General features: G+C 35.0%; 1 protein-coding gene across 1 annotated transcript; it reads right to left on the reverse strand.

Annotated features, from left to right (window-relative positions):
* Nucleotides 1–268: 268 nt before the first annotated feature.
* Nucleotides 269–6,738, reverse strand: LOC131075932 (NADPH--cytochrome P450 reductase 1). Its single transcript, XM_058012894.2, has 17 exons — nucleotides 6,074–6,738; nucleotides 5,464–5,526; nucleotides 5,194–5,270; nucleotides 4,758–4,815; nucleotides 4,572–4,655; nucleotides 4,411–4,447; nucleotides 4,240–4,309; nucleotides 3,867–4,058; nucleotides 3,685–3,777; nucleotides 3,054–3,285; nucleotides 2,655–2,738; nucleotides 2,283–2,434; nucleotides 2,095–2,191; nucleotides 1,750–1,980; nucleotides 1,491–1,613; nucleotides 920–1,033; nucleotides 269–804 (listed from the first exon to the last, which is right to left on the reverse strand). The coding sequence occupies exons 1-17, from the start codon at nucleotides 6,575–6,577 to the stop codon at nucleotides 724–726; spliced, it is 2,292 nt and encodes a 763-aa protein (XP_057868877.1). The 5' UTR covers nucleotides 6,578–6,738; the 3' UTR covers nucleotides 269–723.
* Between the last annotated feature and the right edge of the window lie 11,833 nt (nucleotides 6,739–18,571).

Here is an 18,571-nt window from a genome sequence, read left to right on the forward strand (position 1 = left end):
AATAGGAAGGCTGTATTCAATTCTTATTGATGTGTCGATAGACATCAAGTATAAAATTAGATTAGGGATTGAAGATGTCTACAAATGACTATGGAGAATTGCTATGAATATTATGAGATTTTAGATAAGATCATTAGTGCAGACCTAGTTAATTTATGTGATTTCATACTTTTGCCATTCTATTCAGTGTGCTTATAGACTTGAGGAAGTTGCTTGGCTTAATATAGTAACTAATATAAAATAGCATGATGTTGAAGAATCTTTGAAATTTTGTTATGTAAGAGTTGAAGCTCCATACTTTTATTTTTCACAAATAATAGAAATATGTACAAAATCTATCGTTAATGACCGATCTTAAGTGAAATTCCTCTGCAAGTTTTTTCAGAGTGCCGATGATGTCAATCATGATAGAAATGACATGCTTCCTCAAAGCTACATAAAAGATCAGTCATTATGGACTTTGCTTCCGGACTCAAGCTTTGGAGTTCCAAGTAATAAAACAAATAGAGATAACCTTACTGTAATAAAAGAATAACTTAGCTTACAAGGAGGCCTGAAAGGCACTCAACGAATGAACAAGAGTCACCACTCTAACTCGTTTTACATTTAAAAATTCTAAATTTTATAGCCTCCAGTCGAATTTGCTGGTTGCAGTCAGATTTCTAGTCCAGGTATTCTATATGATAGCACTTCTATTGTTCTCACAATCTCTTAAGGGTTTATTTACCATACATCCCTTAAATATCTTCCTTCTGATTGAAGCTTCTTCAAAACTGACTCTGCTTCTCTGCCATCCACAGACTTCTGCAATGTGGAAAAATCGTTATCAGTATCATATAACAGGGAAGGATGTTGACTGGTTTTGTATGCATCAAATTTTGTTCGACCTTTCTCTTTATGCATTCATTAGAAAATTTACCTGCTGTTGAATATTGTTCAACAAAGCCTGATGAACATCCTTTGCCATGCCCTTTGCATCACCACATACATAAAAATACGCACCTTGGGAAATGAGCTCCCATATATAACTAGCCTAGATTCAACAAGTAAATGAGGGTAGATGTGAGCAACGATTTGACAAAATATTTTCAATATGCATGTCACATAAATTTACTTGTTCCGTATATCTGATCCTCAGCCAAAGCATGAGAAATTCAAAACATGTGCATGGTGATGGGACACAATGGCAAAGGTAAAGCTGCTGGTTACATAATGAGCTAGGGTGCTAGAATTGGCTGCTCAATCACTAATATATTCTGTAGTTCTTGTAGATTAGGCACTCTTGCAACATGAATTGCTTAGATCTGACGTAAAAAAATCTTTGGTAAAAATTAAGACAGGAAATTATATTTCTCCACTCATAGTCAATACAGGTCAGTGGAACTATGAAGTATGAAGTACAATTGATTTACAAGAAATAAGGAGAGTTCTCAACAGGACTCCTATGAGCTTTATATAGTAGGAAAATGCAGGGTTTCGAGTGTGTTCACCTCTTTAAGAATTATATGCTGCACATATTCTTTTTGTGCACCTTCTCTGGAGAAGACTACGTTCAATCTAGATAGAATGCCTTCTTCAACAAATTGGTTTAGCTCCTCCTCATAGATGAAGTCCTGCATGTTCATACACAGTTACAACAAATTCTTATAAAAAAATTACCTTCCTTTCTGGGTGAGAAAGTAATCAGTCACACTATTTGATCGAGTAAGCTTTAAACAATGAAGATCTATGGGAAGGATGCATTGTTACCATTTTGCTGTTTCTGCATCCAAAATAGAGGACGGCTGGGCCGAGCTGCAATCCAGATTTTTGCAGAGTAGCTCTTTCCTGGAGGAAACCTCTGAACGGTGCAATGCCTGTGCCAGGTCCGACCATGATGATTGGAACCATAGGATGCGAAGGAAGCTTGAAGTTTGATTTCCTAATGAAAATTGGTGCCCAGCTACAGTTCTCGGTAGATTCTGCGCAAGGAGTGGAATTCTGCAGACAAACAAGTAATATGGTCATTAGCCATCATTTTGAACCTTATTCTGTACAAAATTCTGAAGAATGTTTCCTCTGGAGTTAAATATGGACTTTGTGTGATAATATTACCTTCATCCATGTGGAGCACACACCCTGGTGTATACGTCCTGTCGGGCTAGGGCCATGGACTAGAACACATGTAACATGAACTCTGTTTGGTGCAAAGCTGTAAAAAACAAGTCACAGTAACCTCATGTGAGTATGTAGGGTTATAAGAAAGGAAGATAACAGATCTTCATTTTTCAATGATTAATTACCTTGAGGCAGATGAGATGGAGTAGAAACGTGGTTGCAAACGTGAAGCAACAGCACCAAAAAATACTCCTAGCGGAACCTTCACTGATGGAAACTCAGCAAGAACTTCTAGCAGACTCCTTTGGCATGATAAGATCCATTGGGAATACTCCTCCTGATTGTGGTAACAAGACATTTTTTCAATTGAGAGACAAAATTGAACTTATTATTTGAAAGTAATGACATGAAGAGCAAGGCTTTACAGATACACTTAATATGCAAAATCTACTCTGTTTTGATTTGAGGCAATTCCAAAAGCTAGCCATAACACCTGATTGCCCTAAGAATTCTGACAACCTTGCAAGCAACAACATTGACCTTAAAAGAAAACATACCTTTCCTTCGGGGGAGGATAGGTATTTTAAACGTTCTGCTTCCTTGGGATCAGCTGCATATGCTGCTAATGCTGAAAGAGATCCCTGTTAATGAAACCGAATTTGTATTATGGTTTGGGTCGTTTCACAGGCTATTAAACTTCTGTCCTAAAAGACTATTGCTAGCAATTCACAGATTCACAAGTTGAAATGCAAGATAAGAATATAAATAATATCTAGAATCATCAGTTATAGCATAGATGTAATAGCTTTTTAACAGCTAAATATAAACAAAAGCTGCTTATGTTGAAGAAATGCTCTGTAGTCTCTAACTATTAGAAAAAATAGCGTTTCAATTTCCTCGAACCTCCTAAACATGGATTTGTTAAAGTTTCAGTGAGGAAGATTATATATACTTACTTTACGAGGGGGATTTAGCAGGTCTGTGTATCGTGCTAATGCTGTCTGCAAAGTGCAGGGGCCTGGGAATGGGGCAGAGAGAGAACTAGATCCAGGTACAGGCTCCCCTGTTTCAGTTTCTTTGTGGAGGGATATTATCATATCAATGGGATATCCGAGAAGCTTGGCTGCTGTTTCAACTGTTTCTGTGGTGTTCTCTGCATATACTCCAACATGATCCCCAGCCTCATAACTGCAAAAGAAAAGAATATGAGCATTGAATCCTTTTAGCTTACCCTAACTACTTATATCTAACATATTGGAAACCCTGTCATAGTTTGGTGCACAGAAAAATCATTCACTTGCTTTTCTAGAAATCGAAAGACATAAATTATTTGTCATTTAGTAAAGTTCACTCTCATTTTAAAATCTAGAGATTTATATTGCAATTTAAGAGAGAATTGTGGACAGATTAAGGAAATGATACTGTTCTTTATATTTTGCAGCAATACTTCTAGCAATTTATCAAGCCATGATGCGTAATACATATTAACTAACACGCTGAACTCTAATTATGGTACCTTATCATTCCAACCAGTTAGAAGTTTATATAAAATTAAATTTTAAAGGTTGAAAGTACGTCTATGCTCACTTTAAGCCTGATCCCGTAATATCGAATTCAAGATGAGTGCATGAGCGGTCTGATAGAGGCGTGTGAAGTTCTTTCCGTATGGCAACAGTGGCTCTGCAAGCAAAATATAGCAACATTGCTATTAGTTTCTTATAATTACTGAGTTAAATACATAACAGAAATATCTTACATGATAGTTATACCTGTAGGGGTTATGAACATCATGATTAGCGCCATCATTAGCTTCAGCACTATATGATTCCTCCACTACTGTATCTTTTTCGTGCTCAACAAGGTGATACTGTGGAATAACAGCCAAGTATGGGGTAGTGCAGACAGGTTGATCATCCTCACCTCGAAGCACACCATCCAGTTCTGGCCATAATTGCTCTTTCCTAAAGAAGAAAAGTAGGAAATCTTGAGAACCAAGATAGGATTGTGTGATTTTAAAATCTCACAGCTTCCTAAGGTAATTGTCAGCAGCAATTTGTATGTTAATTGGTTTGACAACGTACTATATCAATTTATCTAAAACCACTTTCTCTTTGAGCAAAATGATTCGACTTATTGACATACCAGGCAGTGAAATCATCCTCTATCGTTTTGTCATCATCTCCAAGTCCACAAGGGAGCAGGCGTTTGGCCCCTGAAAACCATGCGTTAAACACAAATTAAAAGCTACTTGAACCTAGAAATGAACGAAAATCAATACAATACCATCCTATAGGGCATGGCAACGATGCATACCTTGATTGGCCAGTGACTCGTCAACGACCAAGGCCACCTGCAAATCACAGAAATTAAAAGTGGTAATAATTAATGAGGGTTGTAAATATAAAATTACTATGAGCCTGTCAGACTAGATAATGTATCATTTGTAGTACTGAGACAAAGTCCTATGGGGCTACCTTATTGAAATGCTCATATTGTGTGTTTCCAAGACCAAAGATTGCATAAGTAAGTTCTGGAAACTGGGTTCCCTTTCCCGCCTCCTGGAATGGAAGATCATTATAATTGTTAACTCTGTAATTCAACTTGAAGAATCTAAGATTCTTCAAAAAGTGCTAATCATTGAACCAAATATAATTATTTACCGTAGTAAGCCAATTGTAAAATTTTGTAGCATTATCTGTAGGTTCACCATCTCCGTATCTGAAAACAAGAAAATGCAATAAGATCAGAATCATTCTATATCTTCAAAATATATTATTTGGTCAAGGAGAAGCCTATTGTATAGGTCAAATAATAAAACCTTCCTCTGCTCCTATTGGTCAACTGTATTAATACTCTCTTGAGAGGTTGCCCTCTCCCTTCTGTGAAATTTAAGAGATTGAAATATTTTCTCAAGATAAAAAGGGAGGCTTTAAGAAATATCTATCATTTGAAGTGTCTATTTTCAAAAAATATCAACTGAGATGGGTGAAATCTGTTTGTTGACAATTTACTTGGAGGTACTCTATTTTATTTCAGCAATCAGCAACCTAAAGAACAAAGTAGCAAAGAAAATATGAACGTGCCCTTGATTCTTACGTTGCAATAGTAAATATGACAAATCTTTCTTGTGTTAATTTTTCTGCAAATTCGTCGCTTTCCTGAGCATACTCCTCCTGCAACATAAAAGAATAGAAGTTAAATTGAATTTTATGGTATCATGGATTATCTATCAAAGGCAGTAGTGGTGTGGCATGAGACTCGTCCATGCAGCACGCAAAACGTATTTTGTGTCCTTCAGTTCAAAAATAGGTCCAGTGCCAGAAAGATAAAGAATACTAGAAATTTTCTCAAAAGAAGCATGCTTACTAGATCAAGTGCCTCGAAAACCACTTCGCCGTTGTACCTTACAGTTCCTTCCTCTGCAATTGCCTGCAACAAAAAGAATGAAAACTTTTTGTTAGTTGAGCAAGACTTAAAACTCGAATAATTTTAAATTAAATAACAAATTCAAATGAAATAATATTCAAAGTTCATCCGAAACACACTATTGAAAATTCAGCTGTATCCGTAAAATCAATATCTAAAATGAAAGGATGTCCGACTATTTTTCAGATAACACTTGAATTTCAGCTGCATTCTTCTTCAAATAAAGAAGTATTCAAAATAAAACTCAAATTCAATTCATTTTCAAATTAAATACAAATTCCAAGCTCCACATCGTCGTTCAAACGAAGCACTAATCAAAATTGAACTAAAATTCAACACATTTATCAAATAACATATAAATACAACACATTCATCAAACAGCATAAAAATTCCAAGCGCTGCGTTTTCTTTCTAACCAAGAAATATTCAAAATTGAGCTAAAACTCGGAATATTTTTCAAAAAAAAAAAAATCCAAACGCCGAAGGAATAATGTTCACAGCTTTTCCAAAACAAAAAATGTAAACAAATAATGATATATTTAGAGCTTACCTTAGCAAAGCGTTCGGCTGTTCCAGTCTGTGTGCCAAAAAACAAACTAACCTTCTTCTTGCTCACTTCATTCTTCACCTCAACAGGGGGCACTTCAATCTTGAAGCTTTTATCCTTCGATTCCACCTTATTACCACGGGACAGGGATCGACGGAGCAGAAAAAATCCAAGAATTAGCCCGAGCAGCACAGTAAATCCCAGCACAAAAAAGGAGCCATGGAAAGTCGACGGATCGAAAATTTTCGCAGAAAGTGCAGTGAAATCCCCTTTACTTCCGTCATTCACGAGCGTCCACAACCTCACAAGATCAGACTTGTCGTATACTGAGGTGGTCGTCTCGAGAGACGATTGCAGAGAATTAGAGCTTAAAGACAGCACACTTCCCATTTTGTTAGGTATATTGCTTCTGTTAGGGTATATTGCTTCTGTGACGTAATATTGCAATCTTCTGTAGCAACTGTGACTGTAGGGATTTGAGCAGGCTTTTGCTTTCGATTCCGCCATTTTTCCATTGGGGTTTTAAAGGATGAATTATGGTCAGAGTCAAGCTGAAATTGGAATCTTTGGAAAAAGTCTCTTCAACAAAATTGTGCTGTGGTTTTCTCAAAACAAAAAAAGAAAAAATTATGCTGTGGTTTGGACGCATTTCCACCATTTTTCAGGTTGCTCGCAAGAGAATCTTCAGAAGAGAATGAGGACAAAAATTGTCGCTTCTTGTTATATACCCCTCAAGAATATTGAGTTTTTGGAGGTATTTATCATATGTTGAATATAATTCTACATCTTGTCGTTTGCAAATGTGATGGGAGAAATAATCGATAAGAGAGATTTGAGTAAATGAATATTAAAAGAAATATAAATATTAATTTAGAAAGTTAATGAGGTCGTTAATTTTGGGAAAGAAAAATGTTGACCGTGTCTATTCACAACTAGAAGATTCTTTTGTTATAATTTTTTTTGTAAGATTTGAATATTATTTGTATTTTTTACAATCGATGATAAAAAAATTCACACACAATCAAATCTAAAAATTACAAATAATATATGCATGGATTGTGGAAATCTAATAAGATTTGGATAGTTTAACTCTATGAAGAGTCGTGTTCATAACTTTGGTTCACTTTCACAAGTATAGAGCTAACTTTGAATATGAACTTGATATGGTACAATTTACATGTTTTTATTTTTTATTTTTTATTTTGATCAGTTGACTTTATTGATGGTTATGAATATCTTTAGAGGACTCTAGATCACTACAGGACAAGATCTTTTAGGTTGATCACTTGAAAAGACAAGCTTTATGGTGAGTAAATGATCAAGGACAATAAATTTCAATTGTTTAAATACTTAAGAATGATTATAAATATTTAAATTCTTTTTAGTTATTAATATAAGTATAGACACCTAAATAATGTTGCTTTTGCCACCATCATTATGTCCTTGCTAATCAAGTACGCCTTCATCACTTAAACATTCATTCATCATCTAACCATTCACCTCATCACCTAATTCATCCATTCATCTCCTAAGACCTCTCACACCACTAATCACCTTAAAACTTATCATCCATCCATCACCTGGAACACACATGTTATCACCATATCACCTAAGACTTCTAAATAATTTAATTAAATAAGTCTCAATTTAGACTACCATTATTCATTTATTTAATAAATTATTATCCATTAATTATTCATTTATTTATCCATATTTATCCACACATTATTCATTAATAAATTAATATATTATTAGATCCTGTCACAAGTAGGAATACTAATGCATTCACTAGAGGTTTTATTAATTGGTAACAAAGAACCATAGTTTGACCAAATTTTATAATGTATATTTTTTCTCAAATTTTGTTTAAATTATCAAAATTAATTTATTTACTATTTTATTGGATGAAAGTTGTGAACAATCTTATTAGTGTGATGTAAGCTATGAAACCTTTGAAAAAAGTTGCTTCAACAAAATTATGTTGTGTTTTGGATGCACTTCCACCATTTTTAAGTTTGATCACAAGAGAGAATCTTTGTAAGGGAATGAGGACAAAAATTGTTGCTTCTTGTTATATACCCCTCAAGACTATTGAATTTTTGGACATACTCATCATATTTTATATATAATTCTACATCTTGTCATTTGCACATGTGATAGGAGAAATAATTGATAATAGAGTTTTGAGTTTAAAAAGTAAATGAGAAGAAGGTTAATGGCATTTCATTTTAGAAAAGAAAAATGTTGATTGTGTTTATTAATATGTTAAAATATAAATGTGATGGGATCATAAATAGATTTTTTTTTTGTTATAATTCATTGTAGAATAAATGAATAGCTGGCTATATCTATGAAGGGTCAATATATGGATTTGGTTCATTTTCATGAGTGTAAAGCTAATCTTTGGCTCTAGATTTGATATGATATGATGCACATGCACTTTTTTTATTAACTAATTGTCTCTATTGATTATTATGAATATATTAAGAGCAATATAAATTAAGTTATGACACAAGTTATTTTAGGTTGACCACTTGAAAAACAAAACTTATGGGTGAGTAAATGATCAAGGACAAAAAAATTTAATTTCTCAAATACTTTAGAATGATTATAGATATGAAAATTATTTTTGGTTCTTTAATGTTAGTGTAGACACCTAAATAATGTCATTTTTTCCACCATCATTATGTCCAATGTAATCAAGTACACTTTCATCACTTAAACATTCATTCACCACCTAATTGTTCACCTCATCACCTAATTCCTCCATTCATCTCCTAGGACCTCTTACACAATTAATCACCTAAGACCTTATCATTATCATTACCTAGGACAAACATATTATCACCTTATCACCGACAACTCCTAACACCTTGCAATTTTTTTTTTTGATAAGCACTACCTTAGGGGGTGGCTTGCTAAAATGTGGTAATGAAAGAAAAATACAAAGGGTGTGTAGACAACTAAATTTGATTAATTTAATTAATTAAATTTAGCTATCTTGAATGCCTTTAATTTAATAATTATGCATTATTTAATTAATTAGGGTTCCCTCCTTCTAGCTAATTAAATTTATTAATTATGCTAAGCCCCCTTTTAATTAATTAAATCCACCCCTTTTCTTCTATTAAATACATCAAATGCATAATTTGACTACTTAATTTACCGTTTGTCATTTTCCTCATTTTCCCTTATAGAATTTATTAATTCTATTTCCCCACATGCATCCTAGCTCTAACTCTCCTCTAACCCTCCTCTAACCCTTCTTCTAACCTAGCCCACCTAGCTAACCATAGGTTTTAGTCAAGATTATCCTCTTTCTCTCACCATATGTGTGCACATTCCAAAATATCCTACATTTCCTATAATTTGGGGAAATTTCCTAAAATTTAGGGAAATATCTCAAATATCCTAATATGTGGGAATATTTCCATATTTGGAATAGAACCTTCCTATTTGAGTGTCTCTCTCCCAAATAAGCATGCATCTTCAAGGACACGTGTCATTCCTCCCCATGACACTTGTCCTTTTCAAGGACACATGTCAATTCCATCCATGACACTTGCCCTTCTCAGGGACAAGTGTCTCATTTTTCATGCCCCCTCTTCTCCCAACCTAACCTATTTAATCCCTTCATTTTCCCTCACATATCCATCCACTTTCATTTTCTTACCAGATCATAATGCAAAATTGTTCACTCATCTTTTGCACATCCATATCCATTTAGCATACATCTTGTATCCCATCTAACATAATCCTCATCTTGGATCAACCATCATGGAGCGAAATCGAGTATCTACAACATAGTGAGCACACATCAAATTAGAAGACAATCAAATCAAGGGTTTCAAGAGAGTTTGCAACTTATTTGTTTACATTTTGGTCAATTTTTGTGTTTATATAGATGTTTAGTTTAGAATTTTAAATTTCTTCATCTTGCACTCACAATTTTTTGCATACAGGGTGTAGAAATGAGTCATGCACCAAAGGCCAAAATTAACAAGGGACAACAAAATCACCAAGAACATAGGCAACCCGAGAACACAATGCCACAATTAGGAATTGTTGTCTCGCCACATCATTATTGAGGATTGACATGAAATCCTCCTATTGAGAGTGATTGATCTATGTAACCTCTGAATGAAAGTCCCCAACCCCAATATTTCCCAAGTAATTTGTTGCAGCATGATTGGCCTCCGAAAAAACATGATAACTAACGAAGTCCATTGTTCGCCAAGATGTCCCAGGCTTTTAACACCAAACTTGTTAATTTCCAATTTGGGATTTGTTTTTCCTTGATTAAGTTAATACAAATTAATGAATCACCTTCAATGTTTATATTCCAATTTTTTCTTTCTTGCATGCCTCTAGTCCTTTGATGAGTGCCGTAAAATTAGCTTCATTATTGGAAGTCCCATTACGCCCAGCCAAAGCCTAAACCACATTTCCTCCATCATCATGTAGAATGCACCTGAACACGGACCTACAAGGATTTCCCTTGGTGACACCATCGAAGTTCAACTTCAACCAACCACTAGGAGGGGCAAGCCACTAAGCACGTGCCCGTTTCTCCTTATTGATAAAATCTTGATATGGCCCAAACATAGATGGGACCTTGAGGCCCGCCTAACATTTCTTTATTATCTCATCCCACAAGGAGTATTTGATATTCTTTTCTTTGAGACTCTACTATTGAAACTTTCAATTAATGCCTTCTCAATTTCCTCTAAAATCTATTCAAATGAAGTGACTTCATCTCTAAATATCCTTTGGTTGTGCTCCTTTCATAGGTACACACAAACATGGAAGGAGTTCACTCCTAAACCCCTCCAAAGGTAATTGTTAAAGAGCCTAGGCCACCCCAAAAGAAAATTCACCAATTTGAAGTTCCTTGGCTCCTTCTAATTAAATATTTCATATATCCTCGATCCCAACATCTTGAGGCATAAGGACAGTTTAATAACAAATTATCACAGGTCTCCTCAATATTGGACTGCACAACATGTACCAAACAGGCCCAGTCACTACCACTTTCAGCCCAACATAAATCCTTTCGCCACTTTGAGTTATGCATTACTGCATTTAGAATTTAGCAACCTAGCCTAGTCGATTATTTGTTAGACTTCACACCACACCAAACAAATTTGTCTTCTCTATCATTCAATTCAATTTTTCATTCTTCTAATATGCGTTTAAAGGAATAAATGATCTCCTCTCTAGCATTCACTTCATCCACCTCTATCCACCTCCCACTAGATTTCTCTTGGCCATCAACGTGAACCAAATAGTTGGCCACCTTTGGACCCACTCCTTTGGTAATAATTGCTCTAATATCCCATAAAGAATCAATCTCCCCCATGAGTAGGTGCCCCTCCTAGGAATTAGCCCAGAAATCAATAGAGGACCCACTCCTTTGATAACAATTGCTCTAATATCCCATAAAGAATCAATCTCCCCCAAGGACAGGTGCCCCTCCTAGGAGTTAGCCCAGAAATCAATAGAGGCACCATTATTAATGCTCCACATTACATGCTTAGTGATCACAAAACAACAAATCTCACATGAAGTTCCACACTCCTAATCCATTTGGATTTACTATCATTAGTGTCCGCTTAGGATCACCTAAGTCAAGGTATTTACTCTGCATTAGCTTACACCAAGGAGTTTTAGGATCAGTGTATATCTTCCATATGGGTTTTCCCCTATAGCCATATACTGAGTTTGATATCTTCACTCTTGCTCTACCATTCCCACATCACTACAAATTGACTCACATTTGATAAGACCTGTTATACAATGAACATTGTTCGAGCCTTCCCATAGAAACTTTTTGAAGATACTCTCCATTGCTCCTACTGTTTTTCCAATCAATTTCAAGCAAGACATACCAAAAATTGGTAAAGCGCCCAATACTGCCTTGAGCATGGCAATGTTCCCTGCTAACGAAAACCACTTCCTAAACCACGAAGAGGCCTTAGCTTTACATTTCTCACACAGTCAACCCAAAGAGGAATGGATCACACCTTTAAATATAGGAGCCTCGAGGTATCTGGTGGGAAGAGCCTCAACAACAAAACCAAGGACATTCTCAATCCTGTGTTGACACAGGCTACCTTAAACAACACACACTAAGGTACTGTGACTGCTTCCGTGGCAGATGTGTGGGCCCATTCCTGTTGCCAAAATGTTTGCTGCAGCGGCGCTGGGTATGGAAACCCATCAGAGCATAGTGGAAAGGAGATCATTGTCATGTATTACAGTCAGAGATGCTCTGGTAGACATGTATGCAGAATGTGGAAGTACGCGAACTGTTTGACGATATGCCTCATAGAAATGTGGTCTCATGGAATGCTACGATTGTAGGATATACACAAAATGCATTTGTCTTAAAGAATTTAGAAAGTTTCAGCCAAATGCACAAGCGTAAAGTCAGACTCTGCATCCTCCCAGCCTGTGTCTAATGGGAACTTTGGAACAGGGTATGGACATGCATAACAGGATAATCGATAGAAGAAATTTATCAGATTTAGCTGCAAAGGTACAACTACCTTGGTAGACATGTATGCAAAAATGTGTAAGCATAGACAAGGCATGCGAACTATTTTATGGAATGTTGTGACCGCACGATATGCAAAATGTGGTAGATCAGAAGAATAGAGTTTTCTAGAAACAAGAAATAGCTAGAAGCAGTCTAGGAAAAAGAATTTTCTAGTTTTAGAATTATTTAGAATTCTATAAGCTTCTAAGCATAACTATAAATATGAAGTTGAGCAATGCAATGGAACACATAATGGGTTGTGGATGTATGTTGTTGGATTGAAGAAATAAAAGTTAGATTGTTATATTTGTCTTGTTTACTGCTGTTATTTCAGTTTGTAACTATATTTTGGTCCTTTTTTAACATGGTATCAGAGCTAGAGTTGATTTAGAGTTAATAGGGATGGAGTATTGTTGAATTGGTATTTCTTTGAAAGCCATTTTTTCTGCTACCATGGGCTCTTCAAGTGAAGTTTTGCCTATCTTTGATGGAAGTGGTTTTGCAGATTGGAAGATTGCAGTCAAGAATGTTTTAACAGAAAAAACATTGTGGAGGATAGTGAACAAAAAAATTGGAGAACCTCAATCCGGAAAAGAAAAAGAGCTATGGAGATGCAAGTTGGAGCAAGCTAGAGGTATCATTGGTAAAGTTTTGAGCTCTAATATTAATAGAAGATTTGTTGATATTGATGCTCCAATTGAGTCGTGAGAAAACTTAGAAAGAGATTATAAAGATGCAGATATTGCCAGTATGTTTACTATAGAAGAAAAATTGGTGAACTTGGATCCCAGTGATTTTGAAAAAATGAGTGATTACTTTAATGAAGTTACATATTCAAATGCCCAGTTGAACAAAATAGGTGTTGAATATGCCAAAAAAGATTTTTAGTTGATTGCAATGGTTGAAAGTAAGCTTCCCCAACCATACAAGATATTTAAAAAATCAAGGAAAAGTGTAATTCAGTTAAATCCTAATGCCCCCCAACAAACTTTTGATCAATTTTGCAAGTCAGTTTTAGATGAAGAAGTTCAACTTGTTAAAGAAGGTTATATTAAAAAGAATCATGCATATGCAGCTAAGGGAAAATCATTTTATAGAAACGTTGATGGAAAGAAGAATTGGAAAAGTAATAATAAATTTTAAAATAATGATAGTTCTAACCACTTTTCTAGAAATGATGGTGCAAAAAAGCAAGTGGGAAGGAAACCCATTATTTGTAGGTATTGTGGAGGTGAGAATCATATGGAGAAATTTTGTTTGAAAAAGAGGGACAATGAAAGGCAACAATATAAGCACAAGGATGGCAAGTCGGATAAACATAGCTTCGTAGTCATCTCCCTCAAAAAGGAAGAACAACCAAATGAGGAGGTAAGTGCTAGACCCAAAAGTGAATAAGGGGGGGTACTTTTCTTTAGACACTAATAAAGAATGGATTTTAGATTCTAGAGCATCATTTCATATGACTGGAGATAGATCTTTGTTTATTGGTTTCTATGAGGGGAAGAATTCATATCAAGAAATTATTATTGGAAATAAAATGAAACTTCTTGTATTAGGATCAGGGACTGTTAATGTGACAAATGGATCCTTGAAAAATGTTTTATTGGTTGAAGGATTAGGGGTGAATCTTATTTCCATATTCAAAGTTACACAAGCTGGATATGAGGTTGTTGTTACTAATAATCAAGTTGTTGTTAGAGATAGAAAAGACCCAAGAAATATATTTTTTATTGGAAGAGTTGATCATAAAGAAGGTTTCTTTAAATTCATTGGGTTTGTTGATGATAAACACACACTCTCCCATGCTTTTATTGCTCAAACTGTTTACATGTCAAAACTTTGGCATGCTAGACTTGGACATATAAATTATAGAAAGTTACAAGACATGGTTAAGAAGAATATGGTTAGAGGACTAACAAAAATTTCAGCTTCTGAAGGAGTGTGTGAAGGTTGTGTATTAGGTAAACACCATCGAGATCCTTTTGAAATAGGAAAAGCATGGAGAGCTAATCATCTACTACAACTCATTCATAGTGATTTATGTAAACCGGGTTATCCATCAATTTCGGGTGCCAGGTATCTTCTCACTTTTATTGATGATTATAGTAGGCTAGTATGGGTTTATTTTCTTGAAAGAAAAAGTGAAGTGTTTGAAGTTTTTCAAAATTTTAAGGCATTAGTTGAAAACCAAAGTGGAAAGAGAATTAAATACTTAAGGTCGGATAATGGGGGTGAATATTGTAATCATGCATTTGAATCATTTTGTGCAAAATATGGTATTAAGATGCAAAGAACAATTCCTTATACCCCTCAACAGAATGGGGTCGCTCAAAGAATGAATAGAACTCTTTTAGAAATGGCACGTTGTATGTTGCATTCCAAAAGTTTGCATAATAAGTTTTGGAGTTCGGTTGTTTCTTGTGCCACACATATTGTGAATAAAATCCCCACCAAATCTCTCACAAGTACCACTCCTGAAGAATATTGGAGTGGAAGGAAACCTAACATTGGGTATTTTAAAGTATTTGGGTGTATTGTTTGGGCACATATTCCTGATGAAAAGAGAAAAAAGTTAGAACCAAAGAGTCATAAGTGTTTATTTATGGGTTACAGTGAAGAATCAAAGGCTTACATGTTATATGATTTGACAACGAAAAAAATCTTTGTTAGCCGAGATGTTAAGTTTGATGAGCATTCACAAATTTCACCCACTTCTTCTATGACAACTAATGCTTCCTATATCAATGAGAATGAAGTATGCACTAATGAAACAACCAATACTTGTGATCAACCATCTTTTGCAGGCAGTGATGATGAAGAAGATGATACTTCAGCTAGTCAAAAGACAAGGAGTATTGAAGAAATCTACAATCAAGGCCATAAGAACCAAGGAAGGAATGGTAGTGCTCTCATGGCCAAAGTATTACAAGTACATGACCCAATCTCATATGAAGAAGCTACAGGGACGAATGAATGGGAGCAGGCTATGAAAGAAGAGTATGATGCATTGTTAAAGAATGACACTTGGGTACTTGTGCCACGTCCGAAAGGTAAGATTGTTATTGGTTGCAAATGGGTTTATAAAATAAAATTTAAATCATATGGTGCTATTGAAAAGTTCAAAGCTAGATTGGTTGCTAAAAGGTTTAATAAAAAAGAAGGTGTTGATTATGAAGAAACCTTTGCTCCTGTCATTAAATTAAATACAATTAGAATTGTACTTAGGGTTAAAATCATCATAAATCAATCAGATTATAAGAGCGAATCACAAACTCTAATCTAATTAGAATTAATCCTAAATGACAATCGAATAATGCAAAATCAATTGAATTGAACAAATGAATTTAATTAAGACTCCCTCAATCGATTTGACAAAACTTTTATTGCTATTCTCCTTAGTTGTTGTAGAATTGACTCTCATGTATTGCATTGATTTCCTGCATAGATTAGACAACTATTTCGAAGACTATGATTCTATGATTCTGTGATTCTAGTCTGAATTGAGAAAATGATGTTGTTTATATAGATTTTCAACACAGATGGGGAGAGGATTTGAACTCAAGTGTTGATTGATAGTCAATTGATTTAGATTGATCAGTGAACTAGTCTTGATTGATTTGTTAACTCAATAGATTGGTATGTTAACATGATTGATTGAAGAGTGAACTCAACTGATTAACTAGTAGACTGAATAGACTAGCTAGTTGACTGAATAGATGGATTAGATGACTAAATTGATTGGAGAGATAAGTGGATTGATTGACTAGTCAGAAAAGGTGATTTGGAGTGAAAAGGGGTGATTGAAGAGTTAACCAAGTTAACTAATTTGATCAGTCAGTTCTGATTTCAACATGTGTTGTAGGATTTTGGAATTGAATTTGATTTTCATTTTCATTTTCATTTTCATTGGATTTTCGAATGCTGAAATGCACATGAAATTAACAAAAATTCAGATTTCGGGAAATGTGAATTTGATGATTTGAAATTAGATGAAATTAACTGAAATTCACATTTGGGGAAATATGAATTTGAGAGACATGAAATTAGATGGAATTATTTGAAATTTGAATTTGGGGAATTGGAGGAATAAGTTAATTAATTTAAATAATTTAAAATGAAAATATTTAAACATTAGAAATGAAATTAATTAAATAATAAAGATTATTTAATTAAGGAATAAATCAAAATTAATTAAATAAATAATATTTAATTAATATTTGAGAAAGGGTTAATTGATTAATTGATTAATAGATAGAAATGTTGGAATCCAAGAACACCGTGAGGGGGGGTGAATCAGTGTTCTCCCAGAATGATTAATTTTAACCTTATTAACACAATAACTTAGCGACCGGTATGCATAAAAGCAGATAACAACAAGTAATAATGCAACCACAAATATGAACACCATAACACCACAAATTTATACGTGAAAAACCTCAATGAGGAAAACCACAGTGGGATTGGAGACCCACAATATCTATCCATTGATTAGATGAATACATATTACATATAAGGGGCCTGCACATGCAGGAAGGCTAACAGCCTAGAGCGCATTGCTCATCACAAAAGGAGCCTCGCTGACTACAAAAGATCTTTGGACAACAATCCGGAAATAAGAATGAACTGCAAGAATAGCATCTCCTATACCTGAGTACAATTTCGGTTAAGCTCAATGCCGGAGGTCTTAAACCTCTTACACAAATCCAATTCGATCACCTATGATCAACCAAAACTTTTGTATATGATTACAACTTTATTTGCACACAGATAATCCCATAACCATCCATCCCATGATCTACAAAGAGATCTTACATCATATGTATACCAACTCAGGACCTAAACAATTGGGTCAGCCACCTAAAAGATAATACAATAAATCCATTACATAAACCTGCAAACCAATGATAATCCAAGTCGGCCTAAGACCGAAACAACATTAACCAAACAATAAATCCAACCGGCAACACATCGGAAGCATCCACCAACACGTTACATATAACCGGTCCATAACCTAACATAATAGTATTAGTGTCGGTGCTAAATGCAACACCACCGATCAACTGGAACATAAACACGATAACCATCAGCATCCCGAAAACCTTCTAGAAGTCGCAGAAACACCACTTATCGAATCCATCAAAAGATCTTCAACAAAGCTTTGTTGGTAAAACCCTTACCGGTAACCAAAAGGCTTACTAGAACATATGATAGCTTCTGGATCACCAAATCTTGAACCAACTGAATATAACACGCATCTGAATGACATGAATGACCGAACCAAACCAATTCCACCAATCTGAACATATTGGAGATGGTCTCCAAATCAACATCACAATCCAACCACTCTACTGGAACCCTATAGACATCCAAACAAGCTAGTGTTGACATCAATAACAAACATCAATGCAACACATAATTAATTCCTCCAAATTGCCAACAATCTCCCCCTTTAGCATTGATGGCAACACTAGATGTGAAAAACATCCAAGTGCCAAACAAGTCTCCCCCAATGGAAGACATCCAACAAATGATATATCAATGAAGTTTTGAACCAATTATCTATGTACCAATTAACCATCCATAGACCTAAACCAAACTCCCCCAGTGGGATACAATCAATCTGAAATTTTGTTCCTCCCCCTTTTGACTGATATCTCTGTTAAGATCTGTTTTTCACATGTATATCTCTCCCCCTTTGACATTAATGCCATAAATCTGACATAAACATCAAACAAAACCCATAGATCCTCTGAATCACACAACTGACTACTCCCCCTAAGTAGTAGCACCAACTCATCAATTCGAATTGAATGATAGTTCTGATAATCAATACCGGACTAATGCCAGTCAACATCACTTAAGTCTCTACCGAAGGGGCAAAGACCCCCAATCTATCTCTAAAGTACTCAAATGATTCCTTGGGCAAAGGTTTAGTGAATATATCTGCAATTTGCTCTTTAGTG

This window comes from Cryptomeria japonica, chromosome 9 (assembly GCF_030272615.1).
Source record: "Cryptomeria japonica chromosome 9, Sugi_1.0, whole genome shotgun sequence".
Lineage (NCBI taxonomy): Eukaryota > Viridiplantae > Streptophyta > Pinopsida > Cupressales > Cupressaceae > Cryptomeria > Cryptomeria japonica.

What these genes read in the sequence shown, in the direction of transcription:
- LOC131075932 (XM_058012894.2), bottom strand. Translation starts at nt 6,577, where the DNA reads ATGGCGGAATCGAAAGCAAAAGCCTGCTCAAATCCCTACAGTCACAGT. An exon ending in ATTACGGGATCAGGCTTAAA is followed by an intron (nt 3,286 to 3,684) that starts GTGAGCATAGAC and finishes TTTCTTTTGCAG; the next exon opens with TTATGAGGCTGGGGATCATG. An exon ending in GATGCAGAAACAGCAAAATG is followed by an intron (nt 1,614 to 1,749) that starts GTAACAATGCAT and finishes ATGAACATGCAG; the next exon opens with GACTTCATCTATGAGGAGGA.